This window comes from Callithrix jacchus, chromosome 1 (assembly GCF_049354715.1).
Source record: "Callithrix jacchus isolate 240 chromosome 1, calJac240_pri, whole genome shotgun sequence".
Taxonomy (NCBI): Eukaryota; Metazoa; Chordata; class Mammalia; order Primates; family Cebidae; genus Callithrix; species Callithrix jacchus.
The window spans coordinates 170,499,933-170,522,022 of NC_133502.1; the positions used below are offsets into that span (position 1 = coordinate 170,499,933).

General features: G+C 39.8%; 1 protein-coding gene and 1 long non-coding RNA gene across 6 annotated transcripts in view; one reads left to right on the forward strand and one right to left on the reverse strand.

Annotated features, from left to right (window-relative positions):
* The window catches only part of LOC128928236 (uncharacterized), a 31,594-nt gene extending 20,024 nt beyond the window's left edge, over positions 1-11,570 (forward strand). The window contains exon 3 of the long non-coding RNA XR_008473064.2: positions 3,088-11,570. This is a non-coding gene — a long non-coding RNA (uncharacterized LOC128928236). The remainder of the gene's footprint in view (positions 1-3,087) is intronic.
* TTLL11 (tubulin tyrosine ligase like 11) overlaps positions 1-22,090 on the reverse strand; it is a 273,689-nt gene that overhangs the window by 196,984 nt on the left and 54,615 nt on the right. For 4 of the 5 annotated variants that reach the window (XM_054236534.2, XM_035256455.3, XM_003732039.6 and 1 more), the window contains exon 3: positions 14,436-14,569. The exons of the other annotated variant lie outside the window; for it this stretch is intronic. In XM_054236534.2, coding sequence (XP_054092509.1) covers positions 14,436-14,569 — 134 coding nt within the window. The remainder of the gene's footprint in view (positions 1-14,435; positions 14,570-22,090) is intronic. 5 annotated transcript variants of the gene reach the window in all.

Sequence of the window (22,090 nt, forward strand, 5' to 3'; positions counted from 1 at the left end):
CCCCAGGATTGAGTACACTACCTCTAATAAAGCCCTGTGTTTGGCTTTCACCTGTCAAAAATGACAATGTACTATATTCTTTAGTATATCAATTCCACTTTGAGATATCTACCCAAAGGAGAGCTGGCACAGGTGTATAAAGGCATGTGAGGACATTCCGCATTGTTTGCTGAACCAAAAAATAAGAGAATGTCTAAATGTCCATCAACAGGGTGATGATTTTTAAAGTCATAATGCATTCATACAATGAAATACTGTGATGCAGCACTGACATGGCATGATGTCCTAGACACATTCAATGGGAGAAAATAAAGACTAAAGAATGGATAGTATAATCCAATGTTTTTAAAGAAAAGCAGCTCTATTTGTTTATACACAGGAAAAGGTTGAAAGGATACACACTAAACTAAAGCAATTTCTGAAGAGTAGGGACTTTTTCCCACTTTTTACTTTAAACAAGCCTATATTATTTGAATTTTTACTATCGATGCATTGTATTACAACAAAGGAGCTACTAAAATTATAATGCCACATTCTTTAAAAATCAGATTTGCAGCCAATAAAGCATTTCATCATCACATGAGATGAAATGTGATGCTTTGCTCCAGAAGCAGGAGACACTGTATTCATTGTATCTCATCGTCACATATTCACTGAGTGCTCACTTGCTCTAAGGCTAGAATCACTTTCACATTTAAGAGATGAAGAAATGGGACTGAGAGGAGAAGGAACCGAGATCCTGTAGGCAACAGAAGACAGTGCCAGGGCGCTCCAGCAAACGACTACTGAGGGGTTTTTAGAGTCTTATTCTGCATGTGCCAGGCCCTAAACCAGCAGTTTTTAAACTGATTCCACTATGTGGACAAAGAAATCCTCCTTTACATTAGAAAACTACACAGTCCTGAGGACTTTCAGCATCAATCAAATGGGCTATGAAACTTCAGGGCCTAGAACATTAAAGCAGGAAGACCAGAGCAGTCACCTAACTCAGCCTTCCTGTTTTAATGATGGGAAAAGGGTCTCCCTGAGGCAGTCAATATTAGAGCAACAAACACTTGCCGTCTCCAAGGAGTTAACTTTCCTTCTTCTCCACTAAACCCGCTCCTCCTCTTGGGTTTCCCATTCTGGCAAATGGTAACCCAGCAGACTCCTGAAAGCACCAAGTCTGCCTTCTTCCTCATCCTCAATTCTATCTGTCTCCAAATCCTATTGATGCCACCTTCCAAATATTCCTCACATCTGGTCCTTCTCTGCATAAGATTCCACCTGGGTGTCTCCATACAACCTTCAGCATCTCTTCTGCCCAGATGAATAGAATGGCCTTTCTAATAGGTCTCACTCCTCTTCCCTCCCAATCTACGCTATCCTCTCCAACAGACCACCTTTCTAATACCAAAACCTGATAATATACCTCCCTGCTCTCTACTTAAAACCCCTGCATGGCTTCCCCTTGATAAGCACTTTACCCTGGCATTCAAGACCCTCTGTGAGCTACCCTCTACTTCTCACAGCTCATCTATGGTCAAATCCTTTTCAATTATTTTTATTACTTTTTTGAGACAAGGTCCACTCTGTTTGCCCAGGCTAGAATGCAGTGGCATGATCTCAGCTCACTGCAGCTTGACCTCCTGGGCTCACATGATTCTCCCACCTCAGCCTCCTGAGTAGGTTGGGACTGCAAACACACACCACCACACCCAGCAAATTGTTCATATTTTTAGTAGAGACAGGATTTTGTCATGTTGCCCAGGCTGGTCTCAAACTCCTAGACTCAAGCAATCTGCCCGCCTCAGCCTCCCAGAGTGCTGTGATTACAGGCATAGTATGGTTTGGCTGTGTCCTCACCCAAATCTCATCTTGAATTATAGCTCCCATAATTCCCACATGTTGTGGGAGGGGCCCAGTGGGAGATAATGAATCATGGGGCAGTTTCTCCCATACTGTTCCCATGGTAGTGAATAAGTCTCACAAGATCTAACTGTTTTGTAAAGGGTTTCCCTTTTCACTTAGTTCCCATATTCTCTCTTGCCTGCCACTATATAAGACATGCCTTGGCTGGGCGCGGTGGCTCAAGCCTGTAATCCCAGCACTCTGGGAGGCCGAGGTGGGTGGATCACGAGGTCAAGAGATCAAGACCATCCTGGTCAACATGGTGAAACCCCGTCTCTACTAAAAATACAAAAAAGTAGCTGGGCATGGTGGCGCATGCCTGTAATCCCAGCTACTCAGGAGGCTGAGGCAGGAGAATTGCCTGAACCCAGGAGGCAGAGGTTGTGGTGAGCCGAGATTGCAACATTGCACTCCAGCCTGGGTAACAAGAGCGAAACTCTGTCTCAAAAAAAAAAAAAAAAAAAAAAAAAGACGTGCCTTTTACCTTCTGCCATGATTGTAAGGCCTCCCTAGCCATGTGGAACTGCAAGTCCATTAAACCTCTTTTTCTTCATAAATTACCCAGTCCCAGGTATGTCTTTATCAGCAGCATGAAAACGGACTAATACAAGGTGTGAGCCACCATGCCTGGCCTAAATCCATTTCTCTTAAACTTTAGTGATTTCAAACTGCTTATCATTCCAAAATGATAAGTCAGCTGTCACCTCTGTCAGGAAGCTTCCTCTCTCCCTCTATTCCATTTGCCTTCAGCCCTGTCCATCCCTGCTCCCCATCACCAGCAAAATTTTATTCCTTTTCTCTGGAACATTTCTTTACCTTATACACACATCTATTTTAATATCTTCACACATTATTACACAGAAGGGAAAGTATTGGTTGGCTCTTAAGCCAGTCTTCCAAACTGTGTTACCCCGGCCAAGTGACTTAACCTCTCTACACCTCAGTTTCCTCTCCTACAAATAATAGAAGAATCCTGTGAGGGTTGCTAAAGAATTTTAAATTAGGTAGTTGTTATGGACTATATGTTTGTGTTCCCACCCCACCTCTGAATTCACATATCGAAACCCTAACACCCAAGGGGATGGTTTTAAGAGATAGGCTCTTTGGAGGGCAATTAGAACATGTAGGTGTATCTCACACAATGGGATTAGGGTCCTTAAAAGAGAAGGATGACAGAGTCCTCTTTTTCTATTCCAGGTAGGCACCTTCTCATTAGAAGGTGACCATCTATAAACCAGGAAGAGGGCTCTCACCAGAACCCAACCATGCTGGCATGCTGATCTTGGACTTCCAGCTTCTGCAACTGTGAGAAAGAAATGCTTGTTGTTTAAGTCACCCAGTTTATGAGATTCAATTATATCAGCCCAAACTTCCTAAAACAGTAATCTAGATAAAAACACTCAGCAAATGTTGCTACTGTTATTGTTATGTATTCATTCTTTTAGAGGACTTCCACTTTCAGCAAAGTGTAATAACAGAAACTAGATTTACTCCTGCCCCACATAGCTCAAGCAACCAAAAAGTAGACAAAGTATGTTAAACAACAGTTTTGAAGCCCTGGACATGAGGCAACAAAGGACAGTGATTCCTGAGAGACAGGAATCAAATGATGTGAGCCCTAAGATTGCCCCAGATTACTGCCTTGAGAAAGACTCCAGGCTGCAATACAGAGTGTAGGAAGAGTAGGACCTCAGTGAAGCCCAGTGGACACCCTGAGTCGAGAAAATGGAACTGAAAGTCAGGGGAGGCTGAGATAGCCAGCGTTCTCTGGACAGAGTATTGGGAAGGACAGTTTTGTACAGAGAACTCTGGAGTATCTCCCTTAAATATTTTGCTGGGTACAGATCAGCATGCACATGAGGAAGCTACCTGAGGCCAAACTACCTGAAAAACACCCCAAGAAAGCAGAGGTAGCAGTGCCTGGTGTCCACAAAGAGCCAGGAGTAGTGTCTTTCTCACCAGCCAGACTAGAAAACATCATGATTCATGGAGAACTGGCTAGAGCCCACATGAGATTCTTGCTGAGTAGTTAGGGATAGATAGTAAGCCTTAGACTGATTACCACTCCAGTCCTGCCTAACAAATCTTGAAATAGACCTGAAATCTATTTCCAAGTCTCTTAACTGAATCCTACGACAAAGTTCAAGAATATGTGCAGGAATGTGGAAATATCCAACATCCAAATAAGGTAAGATTCAGTATATCTGTCACCCAGCTAAAACCTACCGGACATGAAAAAAACATGGTGATATGGGCCATAATGAAGAGAAAAATCAAAACAAACTCAGAATGGACAGAGTTAGAATTAGGAGTCAGTAACATTAAGACAGCGATTACAATGTATTTCATATGTTCAAAAAGTGAAGTAGAAATATGGAAGATATGAAAAAAGAATCTAATGTTTAGAAATCAAAAACTACAATGTGTGAGATAAAAAAGACTGAATGGGATTAGACAATAATGAAAAAAAATGAGTGAATGTGAAGACAAAACAGCAACTCTCCAAAATGAAACAGAATGATTTTTTTTTTTTTTAATAAAAAGAACATCAGTGAACTGTGAGACAATTTGAGATGGACTAACATGTATATAATTAGAGTGGGGAGTGGAAGTGAAGAGGCACAGAAAAAAAAAATCTAAAGAAATAATGGGCAAGTATTTTCCGAATTTTATGAAAATTAGAAACCCACAGGTCTAAAAGCTCAATGAGAAACATGAGCTTTAATATGAGAAATATGAAAGAAAATTACATCAAGACACACTGTAATCAAATTGCTCAAAACCAATGATAAAGAAAAAATATTAAAAGCAGCAAGAGAAAAAGAATATGTTATATATAGAAGATCAAAAATAAGGAAGAAAACAGATTTCTTGTCAGAAACAATATAAGCAAGGAGAGAGAAGAGCAATATATTAAAAGTGCTGAAAGAAAAACAAAATGTCAATCTAGAATTCTGTACCTAGAGAAAATATCATCCAAAACCAAGGGCAAAATAAATTTCAAGAAATATAAAAGTTGATAGAATTCATCACCAAATGACCCTCACTATGTGAAATGCTACAGAAAGTTATTTACACACACAAAAATATGATATCTGATGGAAATGTGAATCTACACAAAAAAAATAAAGAATACTGGAAATGGTAACTATATGAGTAAAATATTTAAAATTACTTCAACTTGTTTTTTAAATCCCTTTAAAATAGAGTTGATTGTTAAATAAAATTAATAACAATGTAGTCTGGAGTTTTTATATATTATAATAAACATAAAAGTAAAATATATCAAAACAATAGCATAAAAGCTAGGTATGGGAAAATGGAAGTACTGTAGAGTGTGAAGGTTCTCACACTACAAATAAAATGATACAATATAACTTAAAGGCAGATTGTGACACGTCAAAGATGCATATCATAAATTTTAAAGAAACGACTAAAAACAAAACAATTATAGCTATTACATCAACAAAGGAAATCAATAAAATTGATAAACTTCTAGCCAGACTGATCAGAGGGGAAAAAAAGAAAAAGGCAGAACACAGATTACAAATGTTAGGACTAAGAGGTATCATTAGTAAATGTAAAGGCAGATTATAAAAGTTAATATTATGAATCATTTTACACCAATAAAAGTGAAAACTTAGAAAAAAATGGACCAATTTCTTGAAAAACAAACTATTAAAGCTCATTCAAGAAGAAATAGATAAGATGAACAGCCTTTATCTGTTAAAGAAATTGAATTTGTAGTTAAAACTTTCCCATAAAGAAAATACCAAGCTCACATGACAAAATTCACTGGTGAATTTTACCAAACATTAAAGAAATAATCCCAACTCTGCAAAAACTCCTCTAGAAAATTTAAAAGTAGAAAATACTTTATAATTCATTCTATGTGACCAGCATTATCCTGATAACAAACCAAAGACATTACAAAAAAGAGAAAACTACAAACCAATATCCCTCATGAATATAGATGCAAATAAAGAAAATGTTAGCAAATTAAAATCCAACAATATATAAAAACGATAAAATGTTATGCCTAAGTGGAGTTTGTTTGCAGGGGTTTGTTTAATATTGAAAACCAATCAGTACAACTCAACCACATTAACAAACTATAAAAGAAAATACATATAATCATCTCAGTAGGAACAGTGGGGGAAAAAAGTGATGAAATCCAACATCCATTCCTAATTAAAAACAAACAAAATCCATGGAAACAAGAAATGAAAGGAAACTTCATCAATCTAATAAAGACCATCTACAAGAAACCTACAACTAATACAATACTTAATGATGAAAAACTAAATGCATATCCCCTAAGATCAGGAACAAGTCCCAGACATCTGTTCATGCCACTTCCATTCAACATTACATGGAGGTTCTAGCCTGTGCCAGATGGCAAGAAAAAGAAATAAAGGGCTAATTAATTATAAAGTAAAACAAAAACAGTCCATATAGACAATCCAATGGAAGTACAAAATAAGTTACTGGAACTATTAAATAAGTTTAACAAGGTTGCAGGATACAAGATCAACATACAAAAATCAATTTTATATTGATATACAATGAACAATTAGAAATTGACATTTAAAAATAAAACACTGCCAAGGTATCACAAATTTGAAATCATAAAGAAAAACTGTGACAAAAGATCTGAAAGATTTGTACACTAAAAACTAAAAAAACACTGTTGAAAGAAATTAAAGACCTAAATAGAAGGAAAGATACACCATGTTGATGGGTCAGAAGACTCACTCTTGTTAAGATATTGATTCTACTCAAAATGATATATAGATTCAACACAATTCCGTTCAAAATTCCAGTGGGCTTTTTTGTAGATATTCACAAGCTGATTCTATATTTCATATGGCTGATCAAAGGACTGTAATAGCCAAAACATCTCTGAAAAAGAAGAATAAAGTTGGAGAACTTATACTACATGATTTCAAAGCTTATTATAAAGCTATAGCAATCAAAACAGTGAGGTTCTGGCAGAAAGAGAGACAAATAGATCAATGACATGGAATAGAGAATTCAGAAATATACCCACACATATTTGGACAACCATTTTTAACACTGGTGTAAAGGCCATTTGAAAGAGAAAGATGAGTGCTCTGATCAAATGTTTCTGGAATAACTGGATATTCATATACAAAAGTGAACTTCAATCCATACCTTAGACCATATCTGAAAATTAACTCAAATCACAGACCTAAATTTGAAAGCTAAAACTATAAAACTTTAAGACAAAAACATAGGAGAACATCTTTGTGAGCTTGGGTTAGATAAAAACTCCTATACATGACAAAAAAGCACAATGTATAAAAGAAAAAAATGATAAATTGAACTTTATTAAAATTAAAAACTTACTTTTTAGAAGATAATAAAGGAATGAGAAGACAAGACACAGGATCAAAACATCTCATGTACCCCATATGTATATGTACCTACTATATAGACACAAATATTAAAAATTAAAAAATTAAAAAGACAAGGCACAGACTGGAAAAAAAATTTACAGTTGGTATATCTCATAAATACATGTATTCAAAATATATAACAACTCTCAAAGGTCAATAATAAAAATAAACCACCCAATTAAAATAAAAAAGCAAAACATGTAAACAGACATTTCATCAAAAAATGTATTTGGATGGCAAAGCACATGAAAAGAATGCTCCACATCATTAGTCTTTAGGAAGTGCAAAATAAAACCAATGACAGGCCACTACATACCTATTAGAATGGCTAAAATTAAAAAGACAGACCACTGGTCCCATACAGTGACAGCTGGGAGCAGTGGCTCACACCTGTAATCCCACCACTTATGGAGTGTGAGGCAGGCAGATCGCTTGAACTCAGGAGTTCAAGACCAGCCTGGGCAACATGGTGAAACCCTGTCTTTACAAAAAATACAAAAATTAGTCAGGTGTGGTGGCTTGTGTCTGTAGTCCCAGCTACTTCGGAGGGCTGCTTGAGCCTGGGGGACAGAGGCTGCAGTGAGCTGTGACTGGGCCACTGCACTTCATCCTAGGCAATGAGCAAGACCTCGTCCTAAATAAATAAATAAATAAATAGACTGACCATTACCAAATTTTGGCAAAGATATGGAGGAATTGGAATGTTCATACATTATCGATGGGACTATAAGATGATACAACTGCTTTGGAAGACAATAAATACTTTTGTTAAAATTAAATGTATGCCTACTGTATGATCCAGCCATTCCATTTTTAAGCACTAACCCAAGAAGAATGAAAACATGTCCACACAAAGACTTACACACAGATGTTCACAGTGTATTTGTAATAGCCAGAAACTGGAATCAACCCAAATGTACAGCAGCAGGAGAAGGTCTAAGCAAACTGTAGTATAAACATTCAACAGAATACTCCTCAGCAATGAATTATTGACACATACTACAAATATGGATGAATTTCAAAATAACCAAAAGAAGCCAGACCTCCCCTCAAAAGAACTGCCTGTTATATAATTCCATTTACATAGAATTCTATAAAGTGCTAAGTTATCTTGACAGAAAGCGGATCCACAGTTGCCTGATGATAGGAGAGGAGGAAAACAGGGAAGAAGTGAAAGGAGGGGCTGGGTTTAGTGGTCATGCCTGTAACCCCAGCACTATGGGAGGCAGAGGCAGGCAGATCACTTGAGGTCAGCAGTTCGAGACCAGCCTGGCCAACATGGCGAAACCCCGTCTCTACTAAAATTATGAAAATTAACTGGAGGTGGTAGCAGATGCCTGTAATCCCAGCCACTCAGGAGGCTGAGGCAGGAGAATTGCTTGAACCTGGAAGATGGAGGGTGCAATGAACCAAGATTGCACCACCATACTCCAGCCTGGGCAACAAAGCAGGACTCCATCTCAAAAACAACAACAACAACAACAAATGCTGGGCGCGGTGGCTCAAGCCTGTAATCCCAGCACTCTGGGAGGCCGAGGCAGGTGGATCACGAGGTCAAGAGATTGAGACCATCCTGGTCAACATGGTGAAACCCCGTCTCTACTAAAAATGCAAAAAATTAGCTGGGCATGGTGGCGCGTGCCTGTAATCCCAGCTACTCTGGAGGCTGAGGCAGGAGAATTGCCTGAACCCAGGAGGCGGAGGTTGCAGTGAGCCGAGATTGGGCCATTGCACTCCAGCCTGGGTAACAAGAGCGAAACTCCATCTTGAAAAAAAAAAAAAGAAAAGAAGGGACGGACAGAAGGATTACCAAGGGACACGAGGAAACATTTCAGTGTGATGCATATATTCATTATCTTGATTGTAGTGATGATTTCATGGATTTTTACATGTATGAAATGTATCAAACTGCATACTCTAAATATCTGCAATTTGTTCTATGTCAATTATATCTCAATAAAGCCGTCTGTTTAAAAGTATAAGACAACTAGGCTCTCTGCAGCATCTCAAATTATCTCCTTACCAGATGGTTAATGATTACAAAGGGAAAAAATAGTAACTTTATAGTGGAGAAATCTAGCAGACACCACTTTAACTAAGTGATCAAAGTTAACATTACCAGGAAAAAGACATCTTGACATCATGTACCTAACAACATCACTTTCAGGGTGTTCTTGCCAAAATTGTCTAATCTGAATCTAACATGAGAAAAATCAGACAAATCCAAATGTAAGTTCATTCTAAAAAGAAAAAAAAATAACTAACTAGTTGTATTAGACTGTTGTATTAGACTAGCTAGTTGTATTAGACAGTTCTAGCCTGCTATAAAGAAATACTTGAGACTGGGGTAATTTATAAAGAAAAGAGGTTTAATTGGTTCATGGTTCCACAGGCTGTACAGGAAGCATAATGCTGGCACCTGCTCGGCTTCTGGGGAGGCCTCAGGAAACTCTCAATCACTACAGAAGGCAAAGGGAAAGCAGGCACTTCTTACTTTCTCTCCTAGCTGGAGCAGGAACAAGAGAGAGAGGAGGGAAGTGCTACATACTTTTAAACAACCAGATCTCGTGAGAACTCTATCACTATACAGCACCAAGGGGAGAAATCTGTCCCTATGATCCAGTCACCTCCCACCAGGCCCCACCTTCAACACTGGGAAATTACAATTCAACATGAGATTTGGGTGGGGACACAGATCCAAACTATATATCACCAGCACTCTTCAAAAGAGTCAAGGTCGCAAAAGACAAAGACAGATTGGGGAACTGTTACAATCTTGAGAAGACTGGGGAGACATGACAGCTAAATGCAATGAGGGATCATGGAGTGAATCCTGTACCACAAAAAGGGCATTGGTAGGACAACAGGCAAAACGCAACTAAAGAGTGTAGATTATTTCGTAATATTATATCAATGTTAATTTCCAAGTTTCAGTCATTGTCTAAGATGTTAACATTAGAGGAAGCTAGATGAAGAATCTAGGGGTGCTCTGTCCTATTTTTGCAACTTTTTTGTTAAGTTTTAAATTATTTCAAAGCAGCTTAAAAACTGAAGGCAAAATAAAGACATTTTCAGACAAATAAAAGCTGAGGGAATTTGTCACCAGCAGACCTGCACTGCAAGAAATGTGTTAAAGCAAATTCTTGAGGACAAAAAAAAAAAAAGTACCAAATGGAATCCCAGAGCTATTCAAAGGAATGACGAATGCTGGAAATAGTAAATACATGGGTGAGTATAAAAGACAAATGTACTCATTTTTTAGTTTCTTTATAGGATAATTGACTTTTCAGAGCAAAAATAATAACAATGTATTGTGTAGTTTATAACATTGTTAGGTGCAAAATAGATGAGAATTGCACAAAGGATGAAGGCAGGAATGGAACTATACTGTTGTAAGGTGCTAATATTCTTCTTGAAGTATGTAATACTTAAAGGCAAATGTGGTAAGTTAAAGATGCATGTAAACCCTAGCTACTAGGGCTAGGACAAAAACTAAAAACATTTTTAAAAGAAGTGTAGCTAATAAACCTAAAGAAGAGATAAAATAAAACACTAAAAATATTCAATTAATCCAACGGAATAAATAGAAAAGAAATAGTAAGGTGGTAGACTTGAATCCATCAGTTAATATTATATATTAAGATTAACTGAACTAAACACACAAATTAAAAGGCAGAGACTGTCAAACTGAATTAAAAAACCACACCCAATTACATGCTGTCAACAAGAAGCACTCTTTAAAAATACAGATAGGTTAAAAGTAAAATAATGGTAAGAGATACACCACGCAAATACTAAGCCAAAGAAAACTGGATGGGCTAAATTAATATCAGACAAAATAGACTTCAGGACAAGTTACTTATAAAGGAGTCAAATAATCAAGCTAATACAGAGCTTCAAAATACATAAAGAAAACACTGACAGAACTAAAAGGAGAAGCAGACAATCCAAAATTAAAGCTGGAAATTTCAACACTAACTCAGTAACTGATAGAACAAGCAGGTAGTAAACTAGTAAAAATGATGTGAATACCACCAATACCACCTTGGCCTAATTGACACTTAAAAGATGCTACATCAACAACTCCAGAATACTTATTATTTCCAAGTGCTCATGAAACATTCATCAAGATGGACAATATATAAGCCATAAGAAAATTCTCAATAAATTTAAGGAAACTGAGATAATACAGAATATACTCTGATGTCAACAAAATTAAATCAGAAATCTATAGCAAAAATATTTGGAAAAATCCCAAAATTACTTAAAAAATAAACAACACATTTCTACATAACCCATGGGCAGAGGAGAAATCCCAGGGGAAATTAGAGAATGTTTTCAACTGAATTATAATGAAAATGTAATATACAAAAATTCCTGAGGGGGATCCGTAGCAGTGCCTAGAAGAAAATTTGCTTTAAGATTTAAAAATCAGTGATCTCAGATTTGCAGCACAGCGCATTACTCATGTGTTCATGGTGCTGCAGGTGTAAACAAACCTACTGCACTGCCAGTTGTATAAAAGTGCAGTACAGCCACACAGTTATGCACAGTACATAATACTTGATAATGACAATAAACTATGTTACTGGCTTACGTATTTACTATAGTATGCTTTTTATAGTTAGTTTAGAGTGTACTCCTTCTACTTCTTAAAAAAAAAATAAAAGTGAACTGTAGAAGAGCCTCAGGCAGGTTCTTCAGGAGATATTCCAGAAGAAAGCACTGTTAACATAGGATATGACAGCTCCATGCATGTTACTGCCCCCTGAAGACCTTCGATTGGGATGAGATGTGGCGGAAGAAGACAGTGATATTGATGATCCTGACCCTGTGTAGGCCTAGATGAAAGTATGTGTTTGTGCCTTGGTTTTTTAACAAAAAATTGTAAAAGTAAAAATAATTTTAAAATGTAAACATAGAAAAAGGCTTACAGAATAAGAATACAGAGAAAGAAAATATTTTTTTCTATAGCCATATAGTACATTTGTGTTTTATGCTAAGTGTTATTACAAAAGAGTCAAAAAGTTTTTTAAAATTAAAAAGTTTAGAAAGTAAATGTTACAGTCAGCTAAGGTTAATTTCTTATCGAATAAATTTTTAAAAAAGTAAATTGAGTGCAGCTTAAGTGTCCAGTGTTTCTGAAGTCTACAGTAGTCTAATGTCCTGGACCTTCACATTCCCTCACCACCCACTCACAGATTCACCCAAAGCAACTTCTAGTCCTGCAAGCTCCATTCATGGAAACTGTCCCATATAGGTGTACCATTTTTTATGTTTTATACAGTATTTTCCCCTTTCTATGTTTAGATACAAAAAAGACTTACCAGCATTAAGCCCAGTACCATGCTATTCAGGTTTGTAACCTAGGAGCAATAGGCTATACCATATAGCCTGGATGTGTAAGAGCCTACACTGTCCAGGTCTGTGTAAGTGCACTCTGTGGTGCTGACACGATGAAATCACCCAGTGACACTTTTCTCAGAATGCATGCCCATCAAGTGACTCATGACTGTAGTTGGATGCAGAGCTGTAGAGGTGGGAAGGAAAGGTACTCCACACAGCAACAACAGCATGAGCAGAGCCACAGAACAGAGACATTGGGGGTAATTATGGAGGAACAGCTGAGAGTTACCTTTTAAAATTAACTTTATTGAAACATAGTTTGCATACAATAAAATGTACCCATTTTAAGTTAATAGTTTGATGAATTTTAAGCAATATAAACAAACCCATGTGACCGCCAGCTCACAGAAAACTTCTTTTAAAAAATTATCACTTCAAGCTGTTTTTGTGTTTAGTAAATGATAATTTTATTACAAGTTTTATAATTCAATATTAAAACCAAAACAGTACAGAGGCAATAAGATAGACTATAGAAAGCATAGGCCTTGGAAATAGCTCTAGGTTTTAAAACTTACTTCTCAAGCAAGTTGCCTAATTTTTCAAAGCCTCAGTTTCCTCGCCCATAAAATAGAGATAATAATAAAACCAACCTCACAAGATTGCTGTGAATATAAAAAGAAATAATGTGGGCTGGGTGTGGTGGCTCATGCCTGTAATCCCAGCACTTTGGGAGGCCAAGGTGGGTGGATCACTTGAGGTCAGGAGTTGGAGACTAGCCTGGCCAACATGGTGAAACCGCTGTCTCTACTGAAAATACAAAACAAAACAAAACAAAAATTAGCTGGGTGTGGTGGCGCACATCTGTAGTCCCAGCTACTTAGAAGGCTGAGGCAGGAGAATTGCTTAAACCCAGGAGACAGAGGCTGCAGTAAGCCAAGATCGCACCATGGCACTCTAGCCTGGGCAACAGAGCAAAACTCCATCTCAAAAAAATAAAAATAACATAAAATATATTAAACCTCTAGCACAAAGCCTGGAACATAGCAGACCCAGTAAATGGTGTTAGCCTTATCACAATTAGACAGGCACTGGTTGTACAGGTACCCCAGAGTTATGAAATGGACTGTGGAACTTGTACACAAGGGCTTTGAAAGGGTCCTAACTGAAACTGTTAAAAGGCTAACAAAAATGGCAATTCTGAGTTCCGCTTCCCTACTGGTTCCACTTCTCAATCAGTGGTGAAGACTCCAGTGTTTTACATGCTCAAACGTAGTGCTTCAAGATGGAATGGGTCACTTGACAATTGATTCTGTAACAAGTTTAAAGCAAAACACTTACAAGGTTCCCCATGAGTTTGTGAGACCTGCTCCCTGGCCTTTAAACAAAGCCTGACCTTGCACATCTCAGACCACAGGAAGCCAGGGAGGCCAGGGCTCTAGGATTCCCCCAGTGGCCCCATTCCACTGCCCAACCACCTGCTCTGGCTCCAGCTCCCTGGCTCTCCAGCATCCTGACTCCATGATCCAGCTCTGATACCAGCCTCAGGCCTGTCTCCCTGTGTCAAGACCTGTTTCTTCAGTTTACCTACCTGTTACCCTACTCGTTCAACTCTGCAAGTTGTTTTGATAGCTGCCAACACCTACTGTGTGCTGTTAAGACGCTTCCTGAGTCAGTCTGAGCTTCCTGGGACCCCCTGCCCCAGCTCCCAGCACACAGGACCCAGGACACAGTTGCAACCATAATATAATTCAGGGGTCATGGGGACGGAGTGCCATCTACCTGAGCAACAAAGAGCTGGAACTCGTCAGGCAGAATCCATGAGCGAGGGTAGAAGTTGTACTCCTCAGGAAAGAGATTCTGCATGGTTCTCACTGCTCTGCTCAGAGTAATTTTACGCACCATCTCCGTCATGCCTGGGGAGAAGAGACGCTGTGAGGTTTTAACAACAGTGGGCTACTAGCTATAAAACAGCCATTATTTGGGACTTTTAAAACCACCCACCCGACATATTCTCTTTTTCAGGCAGGATTTTTTTTTTAAAAAGTCTGAGTTGTTCCCCACAGCGGTGACTCATGGTTTGGAAAGAACTACTGAGTTAATGAAAATCTTGAGGTAATAGATGGGTGTTCTTTTCTCTTTATAAAAATGAAGTATCAGTTTGAAAGAATTCGTCTTCACCTAGTTTATTATTCTATTCTTTGTCATGCCCTTAGGTAATGAATAGGGAAGCAATTATATCTTGCACTTAAAATTTAATACCTTCTTTAATTTGGGACCACCATACATGCTTCTGGGACTCCTTCCATCTTGTACCCTAGAGAACAGTATCTAGTGGACTCTGGTTACATGATGAGAGGCTTGATTAAGTTTCTTTCTTTTACTGTTTCATGAGTATTAAAGGCATGAGACAGAAAAATGCACACCTTTCAGCCTAAAATCTGTCTCCTTGAATGAAGGACAGGAAATAAAAAGAATACCATAATTTATACTTCAAAGTGGAAAATGCAATCTGTAGGAGTTCCTCAGTTATAAGGACTGACGCTGACATTGATCCCATCTCATTAATTTGCCCAGAGGGAATTGAAATGTCTCACTGTTATAAAACATTAAAAGAATCGTAGATTTTTTTTCTTGTAACATCATTAGTAACTCTGACAAGAGAAGAAACTGAGTACTATATATTGTAGCAAATTTTAAGCAAATAGGTAAAAATTATTATCAACTTTAGCATGCTTCTTTCTTTCTTTTTCTGAAACAGAGTCTTGCTCTACTGTACCGGCTAGAGTGCAGTGGCATAAACTCAGCTCACTGCAACCTTCGCCTCCCAGGCTCAAGTGATCCTCCCACCTCAGCCTCCCGAGTAGCTGGCTAATTTTTATATTGTTTTTTGTTTTTTTAGAGACAGGGTCTCACTATTGCCTAGGCTGATCTCAAACTTCCAGACTCAAGCCATCCACCCACCTTGGCCTCCCAAAGTGCTGGGATTACAGGCGGAAGCCACTGTGCCTGGCATCAGCCTTCTTTTTTTTTTTTTTTTTTTTAGGCAGAGTTTTACTTTTGTTGCCTAGGCTGGAGTGCAATGGTGTGATCTAAGCTCACTGCAACCTCCACCTCCCGAGTTCAAGCAATTCTCTTGCCTTAGCCTCCCTGTTAGCTGGGATTACAGGCACACACCACCATGCCCAGCAAATTTTCGTATTTTTAGTAGAGAAGGGGTTTCATCATGTTGGCCAGGCTGGTCTGGAACTCCTGACCTCAGGTGATCCACCTGCCTCAGCCTCCCAAAGCGCTGGGGTTAAAGATGTGAGCCACCGCGCCTGGCTATCATGTTTATTTCTTAAGGCAAATATCACTGCTAAAAATGGAGGCTAAAAATGGCCTTCACCCTGAAAGAGACCAAACAGTTCCATTACTGACACTAGAAATGTGCTTAGCAAAGCTATTTTTATTATAAAATACGAAGTTTCATGTCAGCTTGGTATGCCCAAATTATCACACATTCCAAATGGGCAAGCAGAATGAATGAGGTTCCTCTAAACTCCCACGTTCAGACAGCAAAGGGTAAGCATCTGAGAAGGAAAGTTTTAAGAACCAACCTCTTCTTCTGTCAGCATATTAAAAAGTGCAATAAATCTAAAGATCCCAGCTTCAAGATGTTAATGCCCAGGTGTTAGTTGTTGTTTAGAAGGATCTAGGGAAGGATTAAGTAAGAAATAAAGGTGCTTAAAAAGCACTAATAAACTCTGCTCTAACATGGACTGTTCAAACGTACTGAGCACACTGTTCTGGGCTTCCCAAGAAGGGTGTCTGGAAAATCACAGCCATTTCCTTGCATTCACTTACAAAATTAGAATTGCATTATAAACACTAGAGCTGACCACAAAGTAAACGAAACAAAATTTCAACTTTTTTGGAATCCTTTTGCTTGAGGTGGACTAACATATTGAACTGAAAGCCTTCATAACTATCTGTAATACAGCACCTTACTCCACGTACAGGATCCCTGTTGACCAAATAGCGTTATGGTATTTGCTCACTTTAAGGTCGTTGGGCGGGGGGAAGGTTCTCTTTCCGAAATCCCTCAGCAGGTCAGATGGGCTCACACAACCCAGAGAGCTGTGAGTACATGAGGGCAGTCTGGATGCTCCAGAAAAGTTTTGTGAAAATCTATGTCCAGCAAACTGAATAAATATTCATTTAATATTGGCAATGGCTCCTTCTGTAATGTGCATCATCAGGCCCCACGCCAGCTAATAGGTGCTTCCAAGTTTACCTTTGCGTCTCCAGACAGCTTTCTACTGAATATAGCCAACTTAAGAAGCACCCCTGGAAGCCAGGCACTTCCTGTCTGCAGGCCATAGGCAGCTCACCCCAACTCTGCCTGAATGCCTATCTCTAGGAGGCACGGGTGTAGACCTCTCTCAATCCACTTTGCTCCTCCATATCTAAGCTGTGCTCCTAATCAGTGCCACCAGGGAAAGAGTTTCTGGGCCCTCACTAGAACCCACATGGAAGCTGCTGGCATCTCCACTGCTGGAGGTGGCTCAGAGACAGGTGTCAGGGGAGCAGGGTTTCTAGCTGATCCAGGGTACACGTTCCCAGATAAATCTGTGAGAAGGGAGGTTATGGCCAGCTCTGCTGACTTCAGGCCCCATCTCCTTTCCCTAAGCAGCTGCAGCACCTGACCCCTTGTCACCTGTGTCCCCTCCCTGGGCTCTAGGACCAATTCTGATCTGAGATAGAAGATATAACCCTCAGCTCCCTTCTGCTAAAAGTCTCACCTAGATTTCATATTCCAATCAGATAAGAAGGATTTTACCCATTTTTCCCATGCTCTATTGCTTATCCCTAAATGTTGGTGAACTTATCTTTTGCTCCTGGTGTCTGAGTGGCTGCTTTAGCAATGCAGAGCTGAGGCCTCTTCCTTGTTCTCTCCAATGTCCCTCCTCTCCCCAACCTCTCCTCTGTTCCTTTCAAGCCCATCCTTCAAGGGCTGGAGTCCTCCTGTTTGTGGCTTTAGCCCAGTGTCTGGGGTTCTGCCACCTAACAGCTCCTTTTGAGGTTGACTGCCCACCTCGGCTTCTCAATAAGGTCTATCCCTAGATGTCCCTACAGAGGTAGTTCCCCTATCAGTTGGGAAAACCTCCTAATTCAGGTGGGAGCTTCTGACACTAAGAGCTTGCTTCCTGCCCTCCTTCTGAGAACTGGGTGCTTCTGTTTGCTATGCTGGAGTCTCAAGGCCTGGTGGGTCTCATCCAATTCAAGTTAACCAAGAGCATAACAGTTCAATCTCAGGCCTGCCCATGCAGCCCTACTTAACCCAATTAACATAAAACAAAGCAAAACAACTGAACTATACTTGGAGCACTATTTAATCAAAATATTATTTGTAAGAATAATTCTTGGCAAAAACATATTACAAGCACCAAACAATAAATAAATACTTTCTGATCCATCCTATTCTCTCTATTCCTGTTGCCACTGATCCATTCATCTCTTAGGTGGATGCTGCTGCAGACTCTTAGCTACATCTGTTTCTTCTCTCAGCTGTCTCATCCGTTTCTAATTGTCCCTCTGGCTGATCATGCTAACATGCAAGCTGGCCCACATCACTGTCTAGCTTAAAAATTCCTCAGTGGTGGCCAGGTGCAGTGGCTCAACCTGTAATCCCAGCACTTTGGGAGGCTGAGGCAGGCAAATCACAAGATCAAGAGATCGAGACCATCCCGGCCAACATGGTGAAACCCCATCTCTACTAAAAATACAAAAATTAACTGGGCATGGTGGCATGCACCTGTAGTCCCAGCTACTCAGGAGGCTGAGGCAGAAGAATTGCTTGAACCTGGGAGGCAGAAGTTGCAATGAGCCGAGATCACGCCACTGCACTCTAGCATGGTGACAGAGCGAGACTGTCTAAAAAACTAATTAAAAAAAAAAAATCCTCAGTGGCTCCCCATGACCTTCAGGCTCTAACAGTGCCGTACTTGGGTGCCTGCTCATCACCCCACCCCTGCCCCATTCACCTGACGTCCTCTAACCATGGTGGCCCACTTGCCCTTTGCTGAATGAGCAATGTGCTGAAGGCATTCTGTCTTTGCACCAACTCTGCTCCCTTGTTTGGCATGGGGATCGGGCCCATCCACTCTGGAGGCTCAGTTTCCATGCCAGTCCTCTTCTCTAGGCTCTCTCACCCTGCTGCTCCCTAGGCAAATCTGGGTTTGGTTGCCTGCCCTTGCTCCAGATCCCCACAGCATTCCAGCTTCCTCCAGCATAGCCCTTTGATTATATTTTTCTTCTCTCTTTACATGCCTTTGTCCGTCTTTGACTGATGCTTGACAGATGGCTGTCCCCACAGGTTCCTCACTGAAGCTCCCTCCCTCTCCAGCAGAAAGCCCCTCCTCAGGTGAGCTCTCAGGTACCACCTGCCATGTGATCCCATACATCTTAGACCCTGAAACTCAGCAAAAGACCTGCTCGGAAGCTGAGAATGGACAGTTTTGGACTTTCTTAAAGCTAAATCTGCTATGTCTAATCTGATATGTCTGATTTAGAGATGTCTAAAGAAAGTAGATATTAGATATGCCTACTTTCTAAAGTAGAAAAGTCTTAATTCATCGGCTAAGGTATAATAATGTGTTTGTTTTTTTTTTTTCGAGATGGAGTCTTGCTCTGTCACCAGGCTGGAGTGCAGTGGTGTGATCTCAGCTCACTATAACCTCCGCCTCCCGGGTTCAAGTGATTCCCTTGCCTCAGCCTCCCAAGTAGTTGGGACTATAGTTGCATGCCACCATGCCCGGCTAATTTTTTGTATTTTAGAAGAGACAGGGTTTCATCATGTTGGCCAGGATGGTCTCGATCTCCTAACATTGTGATCAGCTGTCTCGGCCTCCCAAAGTGCTGGGATTACAGTTATGAGCCACCATGACCAGCCCATAATAATGTATTTTGAACCAGGAAATTGCCCATAGAAAAGTGACTAAAATCTAGTGTGCTGACACAAACAAAATTAATCACTTCCATATGTGTGTATCCAAACGTTTTCAGTTTATTCAGCAAATGAAGTGTTTATACTTGTCTGGGACATCCACTAGAACTTACCCTAAGTAATACAATGCATAGGAAATGCATTTTAGAATAACGGGATATATGAGAGACAGAAGATAAGCTTGGACACAAACTGGTGTCAGGGGACAGACTGTTCTAGAATCACCCCTCTGCTGAGGATTACCACCTTTCATGGGGCAGAGGGTGAGGCAACACTGTTCCTCTGCCTAGAGGTTCAGGAGCCTGCTTTGTCATTAGAACTAACTAATTTCTGTTAGTGAAGTGGAAAAGCCTATGTTCCAGTCACGCATGTGGAATATGAGATGGGGCAAACCTGCTTCTTTGGAATAAATATCCTTTTATCACCTGTAATGAAACTCATCCTTTGGGGGTACTTCATTCTATATTTCCAATTTGTATTCCAAATGGAGATCTCTAGCTACTTCTTTCTTACTCTCAGCCACTAGACGAGGCAGGAGCAAATGGGGAACATGTAAATGAAACTTCATTTGATGATTCATGTCTTAGAAATTCTGTCCTCATTCAAAGTGTCTTCTCTTCCAAATTCTATCCTCCCAATATCCTAATAAGTCCTTTAAGTGGCATCAGAAAGCATGCTTTTCGGAACAGCAAGACACAGAAAATAACAGCTATCTCATTAAACTGTTGTGCAGGCACTCTGGCTGCAAGAATCATTCTTGTTCGGAAACAAAACCCTTTCTCCTTCTCTAAGGATAAATTTGACCTTGGGTTAACTTTCTATCTCTGGTCCCCTAAAAAACAATGAAGGTAGAATGTAAGCTGAATTACTAGGCATCTGGTTAAAATAATCCCTGATTGGTAAATTGCATAAGTATCTAGTAGAAAGCCATAGCTCCAGGCTTTTCTGAGTGAGATGATTCTTGTAACTTAATATGACCCTTGCTGGGACCTGAGAAGCCATACTGTGGAGCAGTTCTAAGAGATACTGACTCCTGCGGGGCATCTAAACCAAGAAAGACTCACTTCCACCAATGTGAATCTTGTCCTTTTGCACCTGAGCTTTAACTTGAGGAGCCAGAGACTAGTCCCTGGAACTCTCGCAAATACTCCACTGAAGAGAAATGCTTGACACTGACTTGCCAGCAAGCTGTATTTCCTCCCCTATATCCTTCTAAGTGAATCTGAGCCAGGTGTGGCCTATGGCAGTGACCTTGTAAGACTGCATGCTTAGGTGGAAACTGCTAGTGGATGTCGCATAACTACTAACCAGTGTATAACGTACGGCAGAAAACCGATTTCCTTAAAGACATGGGACAGAAGGTCAAGGAAAAAGAGTAAATGGATTCTCTCTTTAAAATAGGTAAAACTGATAAAATGCTAAGAGAGAACACCTTATATTTAGGCAACTATACTATGACTGCAACCATGCAAAAAGGATGAGTCAACATTGGAAGGAAATGTGGAAATATTCCCGTTGCTGTTTTGTTAAATGAGGAATGGGATTCAGGGTGATGTTCTTTTTAAAAATTATTTATTATGGCATTATAATATGGTCTGTGTAATATATTAACATTTTAAAAAATAAGTGGAAGACCCTCTGACTGTATCATGCCCAGCTTAATCCAATGCTCCTTCTCCCTAAGCTGTCCTACCATCTTAAACACCCTCTTCATTCAGCCATCAAATATAATGAAGACTGGGCACAGTGGCTCACACTTGTAATCCCAGCACTTTGGGAGGCCGAGACAGGTGGATCACTTGAGGTCAGGAGTTTGAGACCAGCCTGGCCAACATGACATGGTGAAACACTGTCTCTACTAAAAATACAAAATTAGCCAGGCGTGGTGGTACAGGGCTGTAATCTCAGCTATTTGGGAGGCTGAGGCAGAAGAATTGCTTGAACCTGGGAGGCAGAGGTTGCAGTGAGCCAAGATTGCACTACTGCTCTCCAGCCTGGGTGACAGAGAAAGACTCTGTCTCAAAAAAGTGGTAGAGATTAAAATGCAAAACAAAAAAGTTGTATTGGGAGGTTGGTGGTGGAGTGAGGGGGATATCTTAGTGCTGGCCATGATGCTTTTCTGGCACTAAGATATCTCCTTATAGGGTAAGTCTTGCTGAGATGTTGTCATTAGGCAAAAGGCAGAGGCTACCTGCAGCCTATAGTTCTTAGTATGGAGACTGATATATTTGGTTTTAAAAATGGTACCGCCAAATATAATACTTAAAGAAAAGAGAAGTTGATATCCCATTTCTATGACATATTCCTAGAATTCTGGTACTTTTATTTCCTGCAAGAGTGAAATGTTCTATTTTTTTCATTTTCAGAATATAGTCCTCTCATTAGAACCCCATATTATATGTATAACCCAAAAAGTGAAAATCATGTTCTTCCACCAGTGGACTTTAGA